The following is a 17,253-nucleotide window of genomic DNA, read 5'->3' as shown; positions in this document are numbered from 1 at the left end:
TCAATAATAAAAAGGGTATTTGTGTTTAGTAGTGTACTTAGATTATTATGAATATAAAGAAAACTTGAAAGAGTCGCTAATCAAGAATAAGATATAATAATAATAATAAATTTAATCCATTAATGTCCCACTGCTGGGCAAGGGTCTCCTCCCGCAATGAGGAAGGGGTTAGGCCTTAGGTCCACCACGCTGGCCAAGTGATATAATAAGAGCGAAAAAGTATAATTAGAAGTCACAGGCTTTTAAAAGTCGGATGAAGTCTAATACTACCGATTAATAAAAACTCCATCTATTTTCCGATAAAGAAAGCTATTAACTACCTTTATAAAAGATCATTAGCAACTTATAAAGATCAGAAGTTCTGATAAAGATTGGTAGATGACGCTGATGAAATATTATTATTGTATTAAATATTATAATCCTGAATTTGTCTTCTAAGATTTATCAATTTTTCCAGGTAGCTCACTAAACGCATTATGCTATTATGGGATATTATATAAAATCTTATATCTTTTTTCCAGCTGTTATACCTAGAATGGGCTCGTCCCTGCAAATGGTACAAAAAGCAGCCTCTCTGGCTGATCCGACGGTACTTTGGCGACAAAATAGCTCTCTATTTCTGCTGGCTAGGCTTTTATACTAAAATGTTATACGCCCCTGCTATCGTAGGGACACTATGTTTCCTATACGGGCTAGCTAGCATGGATTCTAATGATAATATTCCTAGGTAAGTGACATTTGTATTATGAACTTTTCGTGTATGTGATAAAAGTATGAGATCGTCTATGTATAAACTATAAAGATCATGAAAAATTTCTAATGTTGTGTTACAAAAGGAGATTTAAATAATAAATTTAGTATTGTATGCTATTTTACGCATAGTAGATTCCCAATTATTGTTTTTTAAAAGTGCATTAATTGACTAGCTGGAGGTGAATTAATATATAATTGTATGCTATTATTTTAAACTCTCAGGAGGACTAATTCGCTAAAAACACAGAAACACGTGCTTATTTATAGCCCACGAAAGACCTAATTATAAAGTTTTATACTTCTAATAAAAAAATAAACGATCAGCCTTATAAATTTTTATTCCCGGTTTTACAAAGTTATTACAAAGAATCCTTTCTGCTATGGATGTCTACATCATAAAAGGTACCCTTTCTCCAAATGTCATGTTTCTAACTTCTCTGGTTTAAGCTGTGCTATAATTTATCAGTCAGTCAATCAGTTAGTCAGAGCAAATAATCTATACTAATATTATAAAACTGTAGTTTGTTTGTTTATTTGAACGCGCTAATCTCATGAACTGCTGGGTTAAATCAAAAAATATTTTATTTTTGGATAGCCTGTTTATTGAAGAAGGCTATAGCCATATATATAACATTACGCTACAAACATTAAGAGCTCAGTAGTAACGAAAAACGATTCAAAAACAAAATGTTTTATATGTAGAGATAGGTCTCTCATTGATCGAAATAAAATTGGTTTTTTGGTTTACCACTGGTAAATATAAAAATGTAATGTTTCAGTAAAGAGATCTGCGACCCCAAAGGGCCGGGCAACACGACACTGTGCCCGCTGTGTGACAAGGCGTGTCAGTATCAAACGTTAGCCGACTCGTGTCTGTTCGCTAAACTTACTTACCTGTTCGACAACCCTGCTACTGTTTTCTTCGCTATCTTTATGTCTTTTTGGGGTGAGTATATTATTAATTATGTATGTATATAAATGGTGCATGATAAATTGTAATGGACTCAAGACCTAAATCTTGTTCAGAAGGAGACTCTTGCCAAGCAAAACGACAGTAAAGGGTTATAAAAAAAAATTATGTGCCGAAAGTTGACTTAAATTAAAATTTGTTTTCCTACTGCTAGGTATTGCTCGGCAGTCAGATACAAAATGATCCGTAATTTAAATAATTTGACCGTTCCTAGATATGTAAGACGTTTTTTGAAAAACAATCTTATATCTCCACTGATTTATGAAAATATGTATTTTTGTTACTCAAAAATAATTGAGATTACAAAGACGTAAATAATTTGATATTATGTATTTTTTATTTCAGCGACAACATTCCTAGAACTTTGGAAGCGAAAACAATCAGTGTTGAGATGGGAGTGGGACTTGGGCGGAGTTGATCAGGTCTGTATCATTAGTAATATTTATCCATCAATTATTTAATAATACTATATAATATTAATAGCATCCTGAATCAAAACTTCACCGCGAAAGCTGTAAAATGTTTCGTTTCAGGTAAGAAAAAAATATAAATAATTTTGGTTGTTGCCCTACCGAGATAGAGTCACTAATTTTTTTACCGATTTAGGATTCGGTATGAAATCATTTATTCAGTTAGGTCAAATATTGACACTCATGATAGTCGTTACAATTACTGAATCTACCACTAGCTCAGAAAGGGGGTAGAGCCATATGAGAAGAGCTAGCAAGAAACTCACGGCAACTCTTTTCTATCGCCAAAAGATTTACAATGTGGTTGGTACAATAATTGATCACGCCAGGAGCTCCCAACAATAGACTAAACGTCAATTTTGTGGTAAGGAAATAAAATAAACTTTATTTCAACCGTCATTGTCACATTTCAGGATGAAGATCCCAGGCCGGAGTTCGAGACCTCAGTGAAGACATTCCGTACTAACCCTGTGACGAGAGAGAAGGAGCCATACTTGCCTACCTGGCAGAAGACTGTCAAATACGTGGCTAGCAGTTCCGCTGTACTGTTCATGGTAAGACACCAGAGCCTTCTATTCGAAAGCCAGTTGTGCTCAACAGTCGCAAAACGATCTGTGGGTTGAGCAACTGTTCTCATCTGTCAAGCCCGCGAACGTTTTCTTTCACCTATTGTTAACTTTTTTATTTCAGATCGCTATCGTAATGGGTGCTGTCCTAGGCACAATAATCTACCGCATCTCCATGGTGTCTGTGATCTATGGAGGGAGCGGGTTCTTCATCCAGCGCCACGCTAAGATCTTCACTACCATGACTGCTGCCATCATCAACTTGATCATCATTATGATACTTACTAGGGTAATGACACAACATATTCGTAGCAGAAGCGGAAGCGTAGCGAAAGCGTAGCGTCTTTTAGAGGGATATTTATGTAAAACTCACGCTTATAATCGTTTTTGGGGTCGGTAAAAGAGTACGGAGACTTTGAATAATTTTAACCCATTAATGTCCCACTGCTGGGCAAGGGTCTCCTCCCGTAATGAGGAAGGGGTTGAGCCTTGAGTCCACCACGCTGGCCGCTGGCACGCTGGCACGCTGCGGGTTGGGCACGCATACCTTCAAGAACCGATCTAAAGAACTCTCAGGCATGCTAGGTTGCATCATGATGTTTTCCTTCACCGTTAAATACGTAAATGAAATTTGACGCAGACGAGTAGACTTACTTGATTGGTAGCGTAGCCGCAGTAGATGTGTCATGTGAGCGTAGCGGGCTTGTAGCATTGGCGTAGCTTTCTGCGGTGCAGTCGCTGTAAAAGGAAAGAAAACAACTGTCTGACTAAGGAAAGGTAACTGAAAGGTAAAGCGCAGTACTAAACAATATAAAAGCGAATCGGAGGCAAAAATATGTATGCATGTCGTAAATGAATTGGATCTATAGTAAAAGTAATATTTAACCATTTACTGATGTAGCGCTAATAAATGCTCTTGTTTCGCGGGGACTTTTCCAAACATACAAACAACGGACACATAACATAACATACAAACATAGTGCAATCAGACCCGAAACAATTATTTCTGGATCGCACTAATTGTTCCGTGTGGGGAACCAAACCCACGACCGATAGTGGCGTGGTGACCCAAACCACTGCGCCGCGGAGAGAGTCATTATTATATTTTTAGGTTATAATTATTAACAATACAATATTTGTTTACAGATATACGCAAAAATAGCAGTATATCTAACCAACATGGAGAACCCTCGCACACAAACAGAATACGAAGACTCCTACACTTTCAAGATATTCTTCTTTGAGTTCATGAACTTTTACTCTTCGCTTATCTATATTGCTTTCTTTAAGGTAAGATAATCATCTTTAAACGTCACAAATGTTTACAAAGTACGCCATCTATTGGTAAACGACAGAACTAGCTAGGAAGACAGTTCTGAATCGCGCTTTAGTGAAGTTCCGAAATCAAAATCGAAATGTTTCTTCATCTTGTTAATAGATGATAGTCAACGTTGAATCCTAAAACACTACACCCTACACTTCAATGTTAAAAGAGACCCAACACGCCATAGTTAAGAGTCAATCAAAAGAGATCATTTTTCGGGTTGATTGGCACCTACTTTAAACAATATTATTCGTTTTACGGGTGTTCAGCGTTTCCTATCTGTCTTTTACACTTGCATAACTTACACATTGAAATAACTTAGATTTACCTGAATACATTTGATTACACAGTATTAACTGTTTAAACACGCTAGAAACGTGTTCAAAACCTATGTTTTGTTCTCAGGGTCGTTTTTACGACTACCCAGGCGACGACCAGGCCCGCAAATCCGAGTTCTTTAAACTAAAAGGCGACATCTGCGACCCGGCGGGCTGTCTGTCAGAGCTGTGCATACAACTGGCCATCATCATGATCGGCAAGCAGTTCTTCAACAACTTCGTGGAGCTGGGATACCCGTACGTACGTGTGTGTACGTGTACGTCTTTGTGTACTGTGTACTGAGTTACATCTGTTAACTAACAAAATTTAATAACGATATTAACAACGACTAATGACATTTATCCACGAGATTTGTGTTTTGTTTTCTTGTGTTGTGCTAGTAACAAGTGGTGCCATCTAGTTTGACAAATTGACTTCTTTGCGATAGTATTGCCATCTAGTAATGACAATGGAAATTGTTTATAATAGTGCTACCATCTAGTGAGCAACGTTTATTATTGATAGTGTCGCCATCTATTGGTATAGAGTCGAGAGTATCAGTCAAGAGTCGCATCTTCTTTTTTAAATAGTTATTGAACTAGAACAGCGGTATGTCTTTGTGTTTTCTGAACTGAAAACAATGTTAGCGGTATCTGATATACACTAACTATGTTTTAACTAAGCATTTCGTGATTAACAATTTAAGTGTTTATTTTTTATGTTTTGTAAATAATTCATATCAGTGTTCCATCCTTGTTTGTGACAGTATAAAGAAACAGTGTCGCCTTCTTTTCCAAATATCGGCCTTTTTTCTTGTTTCTGGTTGAAGAATAAATCGCGTTGAATACCGGCTGAGGGTCGCGTTTTGTAACCTTTGCCTATTTCAATTGAATAAGCTGCTGTACCCGGATATATCGGGAAATTTTAGGCTACATACTGAAAGATCTAAGTCCAAACAACAAGCTTGTATGTTACTCAAAACTATCTTCGTTCCTCAGGAAGTTTCACAACTGGTGGCGTCAACGTTCCCACCGCGCAGTGACGAGGGATTTGAGTAAGCCACACATGGCCTGGGAGCAGGACTACCATTTACAAGACCCTGGGAGACTGGCGCTCTTTGATGAATATCTTGAGATGAGTGAGTATAAGACCTGTATTAATAGACTAGTAATAACTACCGGTATAATGGCTTTAAGAATCTATTTTAGTAATTAATGTATGTAACTGTTTCAAAAATAGTGCTTCTAATTTTTTATAACGGACTTTAGTCTTCTACTTTTGGGTATCTGATACATTTATGACTGAGGAAGTGTTTATTAATAAACTACTAGCTGACCCGCACAACTTCGCTCGCGTCACACGAGAGAATGGGCCATAATTTTCCCCGTTTCTGTAACTTTCTTTATTGGTACTCTGCTCCTATCGGTTATAGCGTGATGATATATATACATATAAATTTGTAAGTACGGTAGTCGAGGACAAAGTAATATTAGTCTTTTTCTTATTTATATTTATCTTATATACAAAATTTCCATGCCACAATTTAGTCACCGTACTCCTCCGAAACAGGTCGGCCGATTCTCATGAAATTTCGTGAGCATATTGAGTGATCTGAGAATCGGCCAACATCTACTTTTCATACTCCTCAGTGACATTTTTTTTTATTTATATAGCAAAACAATGTTTGCCGGGTCAGCTAGTATTAGAATAATATTCTCAATAGTAGCTCTTAGTTTGGTAACGTGCCCGATAGGTGGCAATAGGCTCGCCCCCTATTACATGGAACTTACATTATTAATAGCAAAACGTAGGTGTATTTCATACACCTCTGCCTACACCTTCGGGTGTAACAGACAGTATATAATGTCTGTTATACCCAAATGTATTTGACTGCCTCCGTGGCGCAGTGGTTTAGGTCGCCACGCCGATTCCACTGCAACGGGAGGTCGTGGGTTCGATTCCCGCACGGAAATTATTTGTGCGATCCACCAATAATACTTTTCGGGTCTGGTTGTGCCTTGTGTCCGTTGTTTGTATGTTTGTAAAAGTCCCCGCGACACAAGAGCAATTCTTAGTGCGGGAGTTGTCTTAAAAAATAATGAGAATGTATCATGTATTTCTCCACAGTCCTTCAATACGGTTTCGTAACACTATTCGTGGCAGCCTTCCCGCTGGCCCCGTTATTCGCGTTACTGAACAACATCGCAGAGATACGACTGGACGCTTACAAGATGGTCACACAGGCCAGGAGACCGCTAGCTGAGCGAGTTGAGGATATTGGAGCGTGGTGAGTTACAATCCTTTTTTAAACCTCTTGGGGAATCTTTATGTCATCAAGTGAAACCGTAAACAGTTTTTATTTAAAAAAAATACTTTTATTGGCAAAACAAGTTAAAATACTATAAGATAAATGTTTGTGATTGAAATCTCCTTTAAGTAAGTAATACCTGTATTAGGAGATCTCGCACCTGCATACAAATAATATACAATCCATTAGTTTTGTTTCCCTTTTTACGAAATTGTACATAATGGAGGCACACTTATAGTTTATTTTTTAAGAGACCACAAATGCTAGTATGTTTTAAAAGTAATGCATAAAAAATACATTGCCTCAATCAGAAATATTACACACATTATCAAAATGGTCGCTAGTAATATTTAATAACGTAATTTACACAATAGCTTAGCCTTTAAAGCGGAACAGACAAGATAATGATTTCTATTCGATACAAATCGTGTGTTGGGTACAAATCGTGTGTTGGGTTAAGCTTAACCTAAAGCATTTGGTTTCAGGTACGGCATTCTCAAAGGAATTACTTACGCTGCTGTAGTGTCAAACGTAAGTAGCAAATATTTTCTACCTCAAACTCAGATTTCCCTGTATTATTAGAAAAAAAAGAAAGAAGCGCAATAATAGGAGTCTTAAGATACTATGAAATAGCCCTAAGTAACAGTCTAATAACTACTCACTGCCAAATGCTATCTATACTAATATTATAAAGCTGAAGAGTTTGTTTGTTTGTTTGAACGCGCTAATCTCAGAAACTACTGATCCGATTAGAAAAAATCTTTTAGTGTTAGATAGCCCATTTATCGAGGAAGGTTATAGGCTATATATTATCACGCTACGACCAGTAGGAGCAGAGTACCAGTAAAAAATGTTACAAGAACGGGGAAAAAGTTGACCCATTCTCTCTTATGTGACCAAAGCAAAGTTGCGCGGGTCAGCTAGTTTGAAATATAGGTCTAATAACTACTCACTGCCAAACAACTTTACCGCAACTAAAACAGCAGTATAACACATAGAAGTGTTTAATATTTTAAAGAGAAAGGTAGCTACATGTTAACTGTATTATTTTCAGGCTTTCGTAATAGCATATACGAGTGACTTTATACCCCGGATGGTGTACAAATATGTGTATTCACCCGACAACACACTGGCTGGATATATCGACCATTCCTTGTCATGTAAGTTGAACTACGAAACCATGTAGAAAGTACCTTTAATCAACGAAAGATATCATGTTTTCTCCCCATTAGAAAAGTGTTTTAACTTTTCAATGTCAAAGGTTTAAATATGCGAAAAATGTGTCTTTATCTCTTAAAATAAGTAAATAAATTGAACCCATTAATGTCCCACTGCTGTGCAAGGGTCTCCTCCCGTAATCAGCAAGGGATAGGCCTTAAATCCACTACGCTGGTCAATTGCGGGTTGAGTTCTTTATAAAATAGATTATTTTATTTGGCCACAGATTACAGGCAATGATTGTAAATATTACTTTATAGTGAATCAAAATTTATTTTAAATGGTAATACTCTTAACTGGAATTACTTGTTTGATTAACTGTCAGTTATCTCAGACACCATGGGACTTTTCTTCAATTTTGGTACTTGATTCATATTCATTATTCTACTCTATTATATTCTCCAGTATTTAACACATCGGACTACCGTGAGGAGTGGGGAGCTGACGAGAATGAAGTAGACCCTCCAGTCTGCGCGTACCGAGGGTATAGGAACCCGCCTGATCACGCAGACCCTTACGGCTTGTCGCCACATTACTGGCATGTGTTTGCTGCTAGACTAGCTTTTGTCGTGGTTTTTGAGGTAAGTTTTCTCCAGAAACATTTAATGTATCTTTTATACCGTTTTCTTTACGATCATTTTCAACCCTTTTTAAACCTTTAGTTTTATGTATAATAGAATACGGGAATTAACGCGTCAGTCAGCCTGCGACCACGGCGCCAAAACGTTAGACATTTTAAAGTAAAATGCGTGTTCGAGTTAAGTCCCGATTAGCGTAAATATTATATTAAACATGCAACGCGAGAGTTTAAAAGTAAAACTTTACTAGCTTTCGTGTAGAATGAAAGGTTTGGGGTGGCTTTTAGGACAAGTTTCTTTAAAGAAATCTAGTATGTTTTATTTTTTATCAAGAAACAGGCTCCTAACGATTCCTACCAATATTTCCCATCATTTAGGCAGAAATATAGTCCAATGGATCTCATAAGTAAAAATCTAGAAGATAGATTTTTATATAGATCTCATAATTGCCTTTACATACATAAAATCTTCGAGGCGCATATAGCCAGTTTTATACTAGGACCACTAACCATGCGATAAGAAGAAGAAGAACCACGCAATTTTCCCATGAAAGTAGTTAAAGACCAAAGAGCACCACTTGCTACGATCCCTACAAACTTTATTCCTTCTACAGCACGTGGTATTCGGCCTAACAGGCCTAATGCAGCTCTTCATACCGGACTTGCCGAGTGAACTGCGCATACAGATGCAACGAGAGACTCTTCTAGCTAAAGAAGCCAAGTACGAACACGGCAGAAGACGACTGTCTACTGAGTACAGACAGCTGATAACCCAGAAGAGTGAGGGAGGACCAGGTAAGAAGAATAATAACTAATTTTACATAATTTTTAATTTATAACCCATTAATGTCCCACTGCTGGGCAAGGGTCTCCTCCTGTAATGAGGGAGAGGGAGGGGTTAGGCCTTGAATCCACCGCGCTGGCCAAGTGCGGGATGGCGACTTTGCATGCCCTCAATAAATGTTTTAAACAAATTTTAGGCATGCAAGGTTTCCTCACGATGTTTTCCTTCACCTTTGGAGCATGTGATAATTATTTTTTAATACACACATAACTTCGAAAAGTTAGTGGTGTGTTGCCTCGGGTTCGAATCTGCGACCACTTGCGTGGGAGGTGTCAACTTATACCACTCGACTATTAATGTCCCACTGCTGGGCAAAGATTCCTTCTCGGAAAGAGGAAGAGGTTAGGCCTATAGTCATGCTGGCCATTCGGGTTGGGGACTTTGCATACCTTCAAGAACTGTTCTGCAACACAAATATTTTTTTTGTCATTTTTTGGTGACAATTGGGAATACAAGTAGGAAGATAATTCCCAGTTGTCACCCCGGGGGACAGTGTTAGAGGGGACAATTGGGAATATACCTCGAAACAACTTCCTTGTAATTGTTTATTTCTTTACTTAAGAGAACTTTACAAACATACAAATCACGGAAATAAATTACGTACTGCCAATCAAGTTGAAACTTTTGCTTTTATTCTATTAAGTAATAGTACCTACTTACATACACACATGGTTTAAAAACGTGATATAAAGTAATAACACGGGTCTATTTACTTGTTATATTAATTATATACTAGCTTTCTCACTCAGTTCCGCCTGTATTAAAAAGTGTTTGACGATTTAAAATTACAAAGTAAATAGTATTCCTTAAAAAGGCCACTTCCGCAATAAGAATTGCTCTTGTGTCGCGGGGACTTTTACAAACATACAAACAACGGACACATAGTACAACCAGACCCGAAACAATCATTTGTGGATCGCACTAATATTTGTTTCGTGTAGGAATCGAACCCACGACCCCTGCGCCACGGAGATAGTCGATTGTAGCTGCCCTACAAGTTTTAAAATGTTTAGTTTATATAAATCAGAAGAATCTTTTATGTGCTTTTAATAATAAAAAAGCTATCGACATATTAAGATATTCACTATGACAAACAAACAAAACGATTCATGACTATTAGAATAAAGTACCTATTAGTATAAAAAGTTAATCAAATCGTTAGTTTTTATACAAACCTTTGTCCTATTATAGATGAACCTTTGCAATGCTAACATCATTACTGCCTAAGCATTATAAACAAAAAAATATATGTTTACTTTTTTTGTGGCTTTTTTTTACTGTTTGAAGATGATATTATTGTATTGTAAGTTTTTTGTTTAACCTTCGTATATTATACTAGCTTCTGCTCGCGATTTCGTCTGCGTGAAAAGAATTCCCGGGGTAAAAAGAATCATAGGTGCCAACCAAGGTTTATAAATTTTCTGTGTGGTAAATTTCAATAAAATCTATTAAGTTGTTTTTACGTGAAAGAGTAAACTTTTGCATTTATGTATTGCAAAAAGGTCAGGTACGTAGTACTCGTAACCGGCAGTCCTGTATGACTAGATGTATGGATGTGAATGGAGCAAGAAGTTACGAACGTGTCATATAAATAAATATCATTGTACAACTCACACACGGTCATTTATTTTGATTCCAAAGTAAACAGAACTTGTACTACGGTAACCAAATAACTGATAAACATACTTTTATACTTCTAAATACATACTTATACAGATAAATTGACATCCAGGCTCAGAACAAATTCTCGTGCTTACTACATAAAGGTTTGTCCCGGGCTGGGATTCGAACCCACCATACACGACGCTACGGCTACTGCGACCATTTTAACCACTGCGTCAAACGTGCAACTATGTTCTAAAAGTCATACAAGTCTATACAAACTTCCGCATTTATAATATTACTAGCTGACCTGCGCAACTTCGCTTGCGTCACATAAGAGAATCATAATTTTCCCCGTTTTTGTAACATTTTTCACTGGTGCTCTGCTCCTATTGATCGTAGCGTGATGTTATATAGCCTATAGCCTTACTCGTTAAATGGGCTATCTAACACTGAAATAATTTTTCAAATCGGACCAGTAGTTCCTGAGATAAGCGCGTTCACACAAACAAACTGTCCAGCTTTATAATATTAGTATAGATAATTATTGTTTTGTACGTATGATGTTTATTTTGTTTCAAGTAGTTGTATTTTTAGCTGAAGTGGTTCGTATGTTTGTAAAGCTTGCATATAAATGAATAAGGAAGCTGTGTTATGATAATATTAGGTATTTATTTGTGATTATAAAATCATAATATTATACTTGATTTTATTATTAAGTACGATTAAAATAGTTAAATAAATAAAAATACTGTAGGTTCGTTTTTAATACGATTAACTACAGAGTTAAATATTATTTTTGTTTTTTCCTATCAAGGGAGACTAATTAGATTATATGTATTTATAATAGCGTTCCCGTTTCACTGTTTGGACACGGAACATAGAATAAAAGGATTAAAAATAATAATTTGCAATATTAAATTCCCTTCATAACATATCAAATAACACAGCCACCTCTCATATATTAAAAAAAAAGAAATATTTATCTACATAATATTTCCGTAAGTGCCCACTACCGCCATCTAGTTCCCGACACATATACTACTACTATTACTAACGCCACCTATGTTCCAGCACCAGCAGCACCACCAGAACGCGGCGCGTGGCAGCGGCGTACATCACGAGCCTCTGACGGCCTCGACGCCCACGTCGCCGTCACACAACGACCCCTCTCCTCTCACAAGATTAACGTTAAACACTGACATTATCAACAATAGGTGCCCTTAAACACACGCTCTATCGCGCGTGAAAGAGCGTGCGCGTAAGGGTCAGCGCAGACCAAGAGGAGCGCAGCGGAGAGGATTTTTTTAACGCACTTGAAAATCAACTTTAAATTAATTAAAATAAAGTGCATTAATTGCTTGAACCTGACAAAAAATGCTCGCGCGTCCTCGAGGATGCGTGGGTATCCCCGCGCATACTCGAGGACGCGCGAGCATCGTACGAAAAATTTCAAAGTTGTTACTGAGTTTAAAGAGAGAGAACGTCATTTTTATTCTTCTTCAGTCAAAAGAGCAATTATAATCATGGCCCAGTCTACCATCGTTGACGAATTTTCACGAAAACTGGCCTGTTTAATGAAGAATGGTAACCTAGAAAGTTTTCCTCGCGCAGGCTCGAGCAGTCGCGAGCATGCTCGAGCATCCGCGAGCCGTAAAGAAAATGCTCGAGACCGCGCGAGGATTATTCCGGTCTGTCTGCGCTGGGCCTAAAGGGTCTGCAAGGGGAAAGGAAAGAGCAAGCGCCGCGCTCATCTCGCAAGTCCGCGAAGAAAATCGCTCTCGAAAAGCGCGCTGGTTTCCCGTACGTAATCCTGTACGCTCCTAAGAACACGCGATAGAGCGTGTGTGTAAAGGCGGCCATTGTTTTATGTAATACATAACTGAAATTCGTACCTACATTATATAACACCGATACAGCGTTGAAGATGGATAGCCTAAAGCTGAACGTAAATCTTACTCAAAGAAACTTAATAAGCTATGCTTTAGAGCTGATCTACTTCAGGGTTCTCGGTTCATTGAGGCAAAAATGCACCGATGTGACTACTATGTTTTGTTAATTTTATGTTCTAAATATAAGCGGATAAAGATCAAACAGCATAAGCCACATAGGTGCATTTCTTCTCAAAAGCTCCGAGAACCTCGGAGCAGATGTACTTTAAAGCATAACAGGTTAAGGCAGATGATCGGTTTACGTAACATATAAACCGCTACATACCAGTAACGACATCTAGCGACGGAAACTGAAAAAGACTTGTGTCACATCTCTACTAAAATATATAATGTAATATTAAAATTATAATTTAATATAATGGATTAATAAACCAATTTCTCAAGTTTTCCGTTCCATTGTATTAGATTAGAACTCAAATAAGTATATGAAGAATCATTGATTTTAACCAAAGACGACAATTATTGTAAAAATACTATAAATGTTTATCAAATTGTAATTTTAAAGATACTCAGTTGTAAAAGGAAATTGTGTGGTGTAATGGTAAGCGTACATTTATCTGCAAAGCAAGTAACGTTATTCCCACGATATCGATTAAACTTGAAACTCCTCCGCTACTGACTGACTGACTAATGGACAACGCACAGCAGAAACTACTAAGCGTAACAACTTGAAATTGGGATAATATAAAAATTCCTTAGAAAGTGTTAAAGTGAAAGTGTAAAGAGAAAAGAGGAGCACTAAGGATTTTCGGAAAATAAAATCCACGTGCGAAAAGCTAGTGTCGAATCAAAATGCCTGTCTGGTGCAGTCGGTATCACTACAACTGCTGAACTCGAGGTCTCAACTTTAATTCCATGGTCGGCCAATTCTTCGTGTTTGGTAACGTGCTCGGTATATGGCAATAGACTCCTATTACATAGGACCTACAGTAAATGTCGAAACGGGGGTATATTTCATACACCTCTCCCATCTTCGAGTGGCTGTCTTTCCGTTAATTGTGAATCAAGTACTAAAAATCTTATTAATTCAGACAATATACATATCAATATAAATAAATTGACTAAAATTTAAGTCCTTTCATCCGTTTCATCCGAGTACGATTCATCCGCAATGCAGATAGATGAACGTTTTACTAATTAGTTAAGTTGATGTCGATTGGTGGTTGTAATTAGATCTGATGACGTAATTATAAGGGTCCAATGTTGCCTTTTATGTACAGGAGAAATAACAAACGAGAACAAAGTTAAATAAAGTAAAACAAAATTTTTTGCTGTCGTAGTTACGTTTCAGCGTAGCCTTTTTTCCAAACTATGTTGGAGTTGGTTTCCAGTCTCACCGGATGCAGCTGAATACCAGTGTTTTACATGGAGCGACTGTTTATCTGACCTCCACAACCCAGTTGCCTGGGATATAAAACGATACCATTCGGTAAGACTGGTTGTCAGACTTTCAAGATTCTGACTACTGTTAACGACTGTCAAAGATCTTCGAAAATGACAGCCGGGACCCACAGTTTAACGTGCCTTCCGAAACACAAGTTTAAACCCAGTAATTATATGAAATTCCCGATTAATATTTCTCCTGTTACAAGGTTTTAGATAGCATAATTTATTTATTGTAATATTAATGTATTTAATATAAATGACATCCGTATTTTATTGTAATTGACACTGAATGTGTGAAACAACGAAATTAAGTGTCAAATGTAAGCCAAGATATAACAAATAAATTTTTTTTGATCGCTAAATAGTCAAATATTAGGTCGGAGAAAAAGTCTTTTCGCTTTATAATAAAATCTTGTAATAAAATTTATTTGGCTTCAAGAATCACAAATGAGTACACGGTTCATTAGGTTTCTTTCAGTGAGCTCGTGAGGTACCCAAATATCGAGCTTTTTTGTGTAGAGAAAAGATTTTATTATAAGTTCGTACATACGATAATGCGGAATGAATTTTTCCCCGACCTAATATAAATAAAAAAATTGGTAAAATTACTATGAACTTCTAATATGACTGAATAAAATTAACCCATTAATGTCCCACTGCTGGGCAAGGGTCTCCTCCCGTAATGAGAGAGGGGTTAGGCCTTAAGTCCACCACGCTGGCCAACTACGGGTTGGGTCTAATTTTACTTACGGCATAGTTTTTCAGACTAACGATTGCCGTGTAAGTGTTAAAAGATAGTCAAAATAAGGTGGTAAAATGGGAGGGTACTACAAACCCTTATTTATCAATGAGATTTTTTAATATAGGGAGGAGGCATTTTCTTCTCATTAAGTCTTGAATGTATTGCATTAAGAAGTTCATAGATATTTTTCTCTTTAGTCATACTGGGCTATTTAAATTTTAGTTATTATAGCAAAAGATTTAGGTTGCTTCTAGAACATTCTACTTTAGTCTTCAAATCTATTTCTTTATGGTTTTTAGCAAACTTTGTAATGTTATTTGCTTGTAAAAGCTGCCCACTTTGCCCAGTTTATTATATTACCAAACCAAACCAGTATATAAATTACCAATGACATTCATTTAAAATGTAGTTTTGATTATCCAATTGACAATTTCCTATTATTTATTAGCACACGCAAGAAAAACCTAGAAATACATAATATTATTTTCCGAATTAAATCAACAAGCTTGCGACAAAAAAGTTAGTTCTTAAATCGGATTAGAGGAGGCGCTTTACATAATTTACGCCAAGATTCTTAGTATAAATGTTTATGTCAAGAGAGGGCGCTTTACTCAACTTACAATATGTTTTAAGCTAACATGCTTGTGACAAAAGATGGCGTTTTACACAATATTATAAAATCTTAGTTTAAAGCCTATGTCAAAAGAGGGCGCTTTACACAATTTACGAAGTTAGTTCATCATGGATGTCAAAAGAGGGCGCTTTACACAATTTACGAAGTTAGTTTATCGTGTATGTCCAAGTTGATTGTGATATTAGTTAATTTTTCACTATACTTTATACAGTAAAGAATCTCTAGTTTATAAAGTTAAGTGTTTCTGTGTTCTAATACTCATTGTTCTTATTAAATTATAATTGTTTCGAATATATTTTGTTTTGTTTTATTTTATAATTTCCCTCTATTTATTAAAATCTCTGCTTCAGGTTTAAGTCAAAGACGTCTCGAAGTTATGTTCTTTATCACTGGATTCAGTGAATGGAAACATCGTGGGAACCTTTAATGGATCTTTAAATATCATAAGTTTGCCAGCATGTCTTCCTTACCCTTCCTCCCAAATCCTAACCCTTCTTAATTCTGGGAAACATGTTCCTATCAGTGCGGAACAACATACAATCATAAGAGATCATCGAGAATAGCCAGTTGCGCTCACCGGTGGGAAAACGATCTGTGGGTTAAGCAACCATTGGCGCGGTCATTCCATAGATGGGTGACCGCATAGTGGTATTTGAACTGGGCGTCTCCGTGCTTCGGAGGGCACGTTAAAAGTCGGTCCCGGTTGTTGTCTACTAAGATAACAGTCGTTAAGCCACGTCAAAGGCCTCTTGCGGCTTGAACAACTTTGACACTAGGTTCACCATACGACAAACAATCAGTTTTCTAGAAAAGTAAAAACATTCCTTAAAATTGAATGTCTTATTTTAAAAAGTAGGTAAATACCTAAATAATTTAAAACGGCTAATGTTATGATCATTGTAAGAGCGAGAAACTCAAGTAAGTTAAATCAGTCAACTTGAAATTATCATCACATTAAGTTCATTGTAACGTATTTTATGACCATTCGTTCCACTTATCATAAAAACTGTTTTCAAAGTACTTCTCTAATAAAAATATATTTTAACACCCATTTAGGTGGTCTATGACCCCATATATATTGCGGGCAATCACCGAAAATATTGTAGTCAGAAAACGCAAAAGCAATTTTATGAGAGTCGAACCCGAGACCTCTACACAATAGTCGTTAGTCACAATTATTATCTTATCAATTAAAATTCACCTGAAACAAATAGGAAATGCCGGACGAAAACATACACATATTATATTGATGATGTTTTTCAAAAAGGTCAGGTGCATAGTACTCGTAACCGGCGGTCCTGTATGACAACATGTATGGATGTGAATGAAGCAAAAGACCTTTCTATGGTCTCTTCCCGAAAAAGCGTGAGTTAATGAATATTTCTATCCAACTGCTTTAAAAGAATCTCCCGGATTGAGGGAGAGTCTAGGTCTTAAGTCGACCACGCTGACCATATACGGTTTTAAGCATAAAAACAAATAAATCTCGCTATGGTTTGGTCTGGCAAAGCGATTTTACTTTTTTATAATTTAATAGCAATCTATAGTAGCCCAGACTGCGGTAAAGAACCTGATATATGGCAATGAAC

The 17,253-nt window shown here is 36.8% G+C and overlaps 1 protein-coding gene across 2 annotated transcripts in view; it reads left to right on the top strand.

Moving 5' to 3' along the window:
* LOC142984860 (anoctamin-4) overlaps window positions 1-15,959 on the top strand; it is a 50,161-nt gene extending 34,202 nt beyond the window's left edge. For both annotated transcript variants that reach the window (XM_076132716.1, XM_076132715.1), the window contains exons 12-25: window positions 522-727; window positions 1,533-1,699; window positions 2,069-2,145; window positions 2,607-2,747; window positions 2,884-3,048; window positions 3,906-4,049; window positions 4,489-4,658; window positions 5,400-5,539; window positions 6,529-6,688; window positions 7,195-7,240; window positions 7,764-7,869; window positions 8,333-8,508; window positions 9,119-9,299; window positions 12,025-15,959. In XM_076132716.1, coding sequence (XP_075988831.1) covers window positions 522-727; window positions 1,533-1,699; window positions 2,069-2,145; window positions 2,607-2,747; window positions 2,884-3,048; window positions 3,906-4,049; window positions 4,489-4,658; window positions 5,400-5,539; window positions 6,529-6,688; window positions 7,195-7,240; window positions 7,764-7,869; window positions 8,333-8,508; window positions 9,119-9,299; window positions 12,025-12,152 — 2,007 coding nt within the window. In that variant the 3' untranslated portion in view covers window positions 12,153-15,959. The remainder of the gene's footprint in view (window positions 1-521; window positions 728-1,532; window positions 1,700-2,068; window positions 2,146-2,606; window positions 2,748-2,883; window positions 3,049-3,905; window positions 4,050-4,488; window positions 4,659-5,399; window positions 5,540-6,528; window positions 6,689-7,194; window positions 7,241-7,763; window positions 7,870-8,332; window positions 8,509-9,118; window positions 9,300-12,024) is intronic.
* Window positions 15,960-17,253: the final 1,294 nt, after the last annotated feature.

Source organism: Anticarsia gemmatalis, chromosome 28, assembly GCF_050436995.1.
Source record: "Anticarsia gemmatalis isolate Benzon Research Colony breed Stoneville strain chromosome 28, ilAntGemm2 primary, whole genome shotgun sequence".
In the NCBI taxonomy this organism is placed as follows: Eukaryota; Metazoa; Arthropoda; class Insecta; order Lepidoptera; family Erebidae; genus Anticarsia; species Anticarsia gemmatalis.
This window is presented reverse-complemented; position numbering and strand designations above follow the sequence as displayed.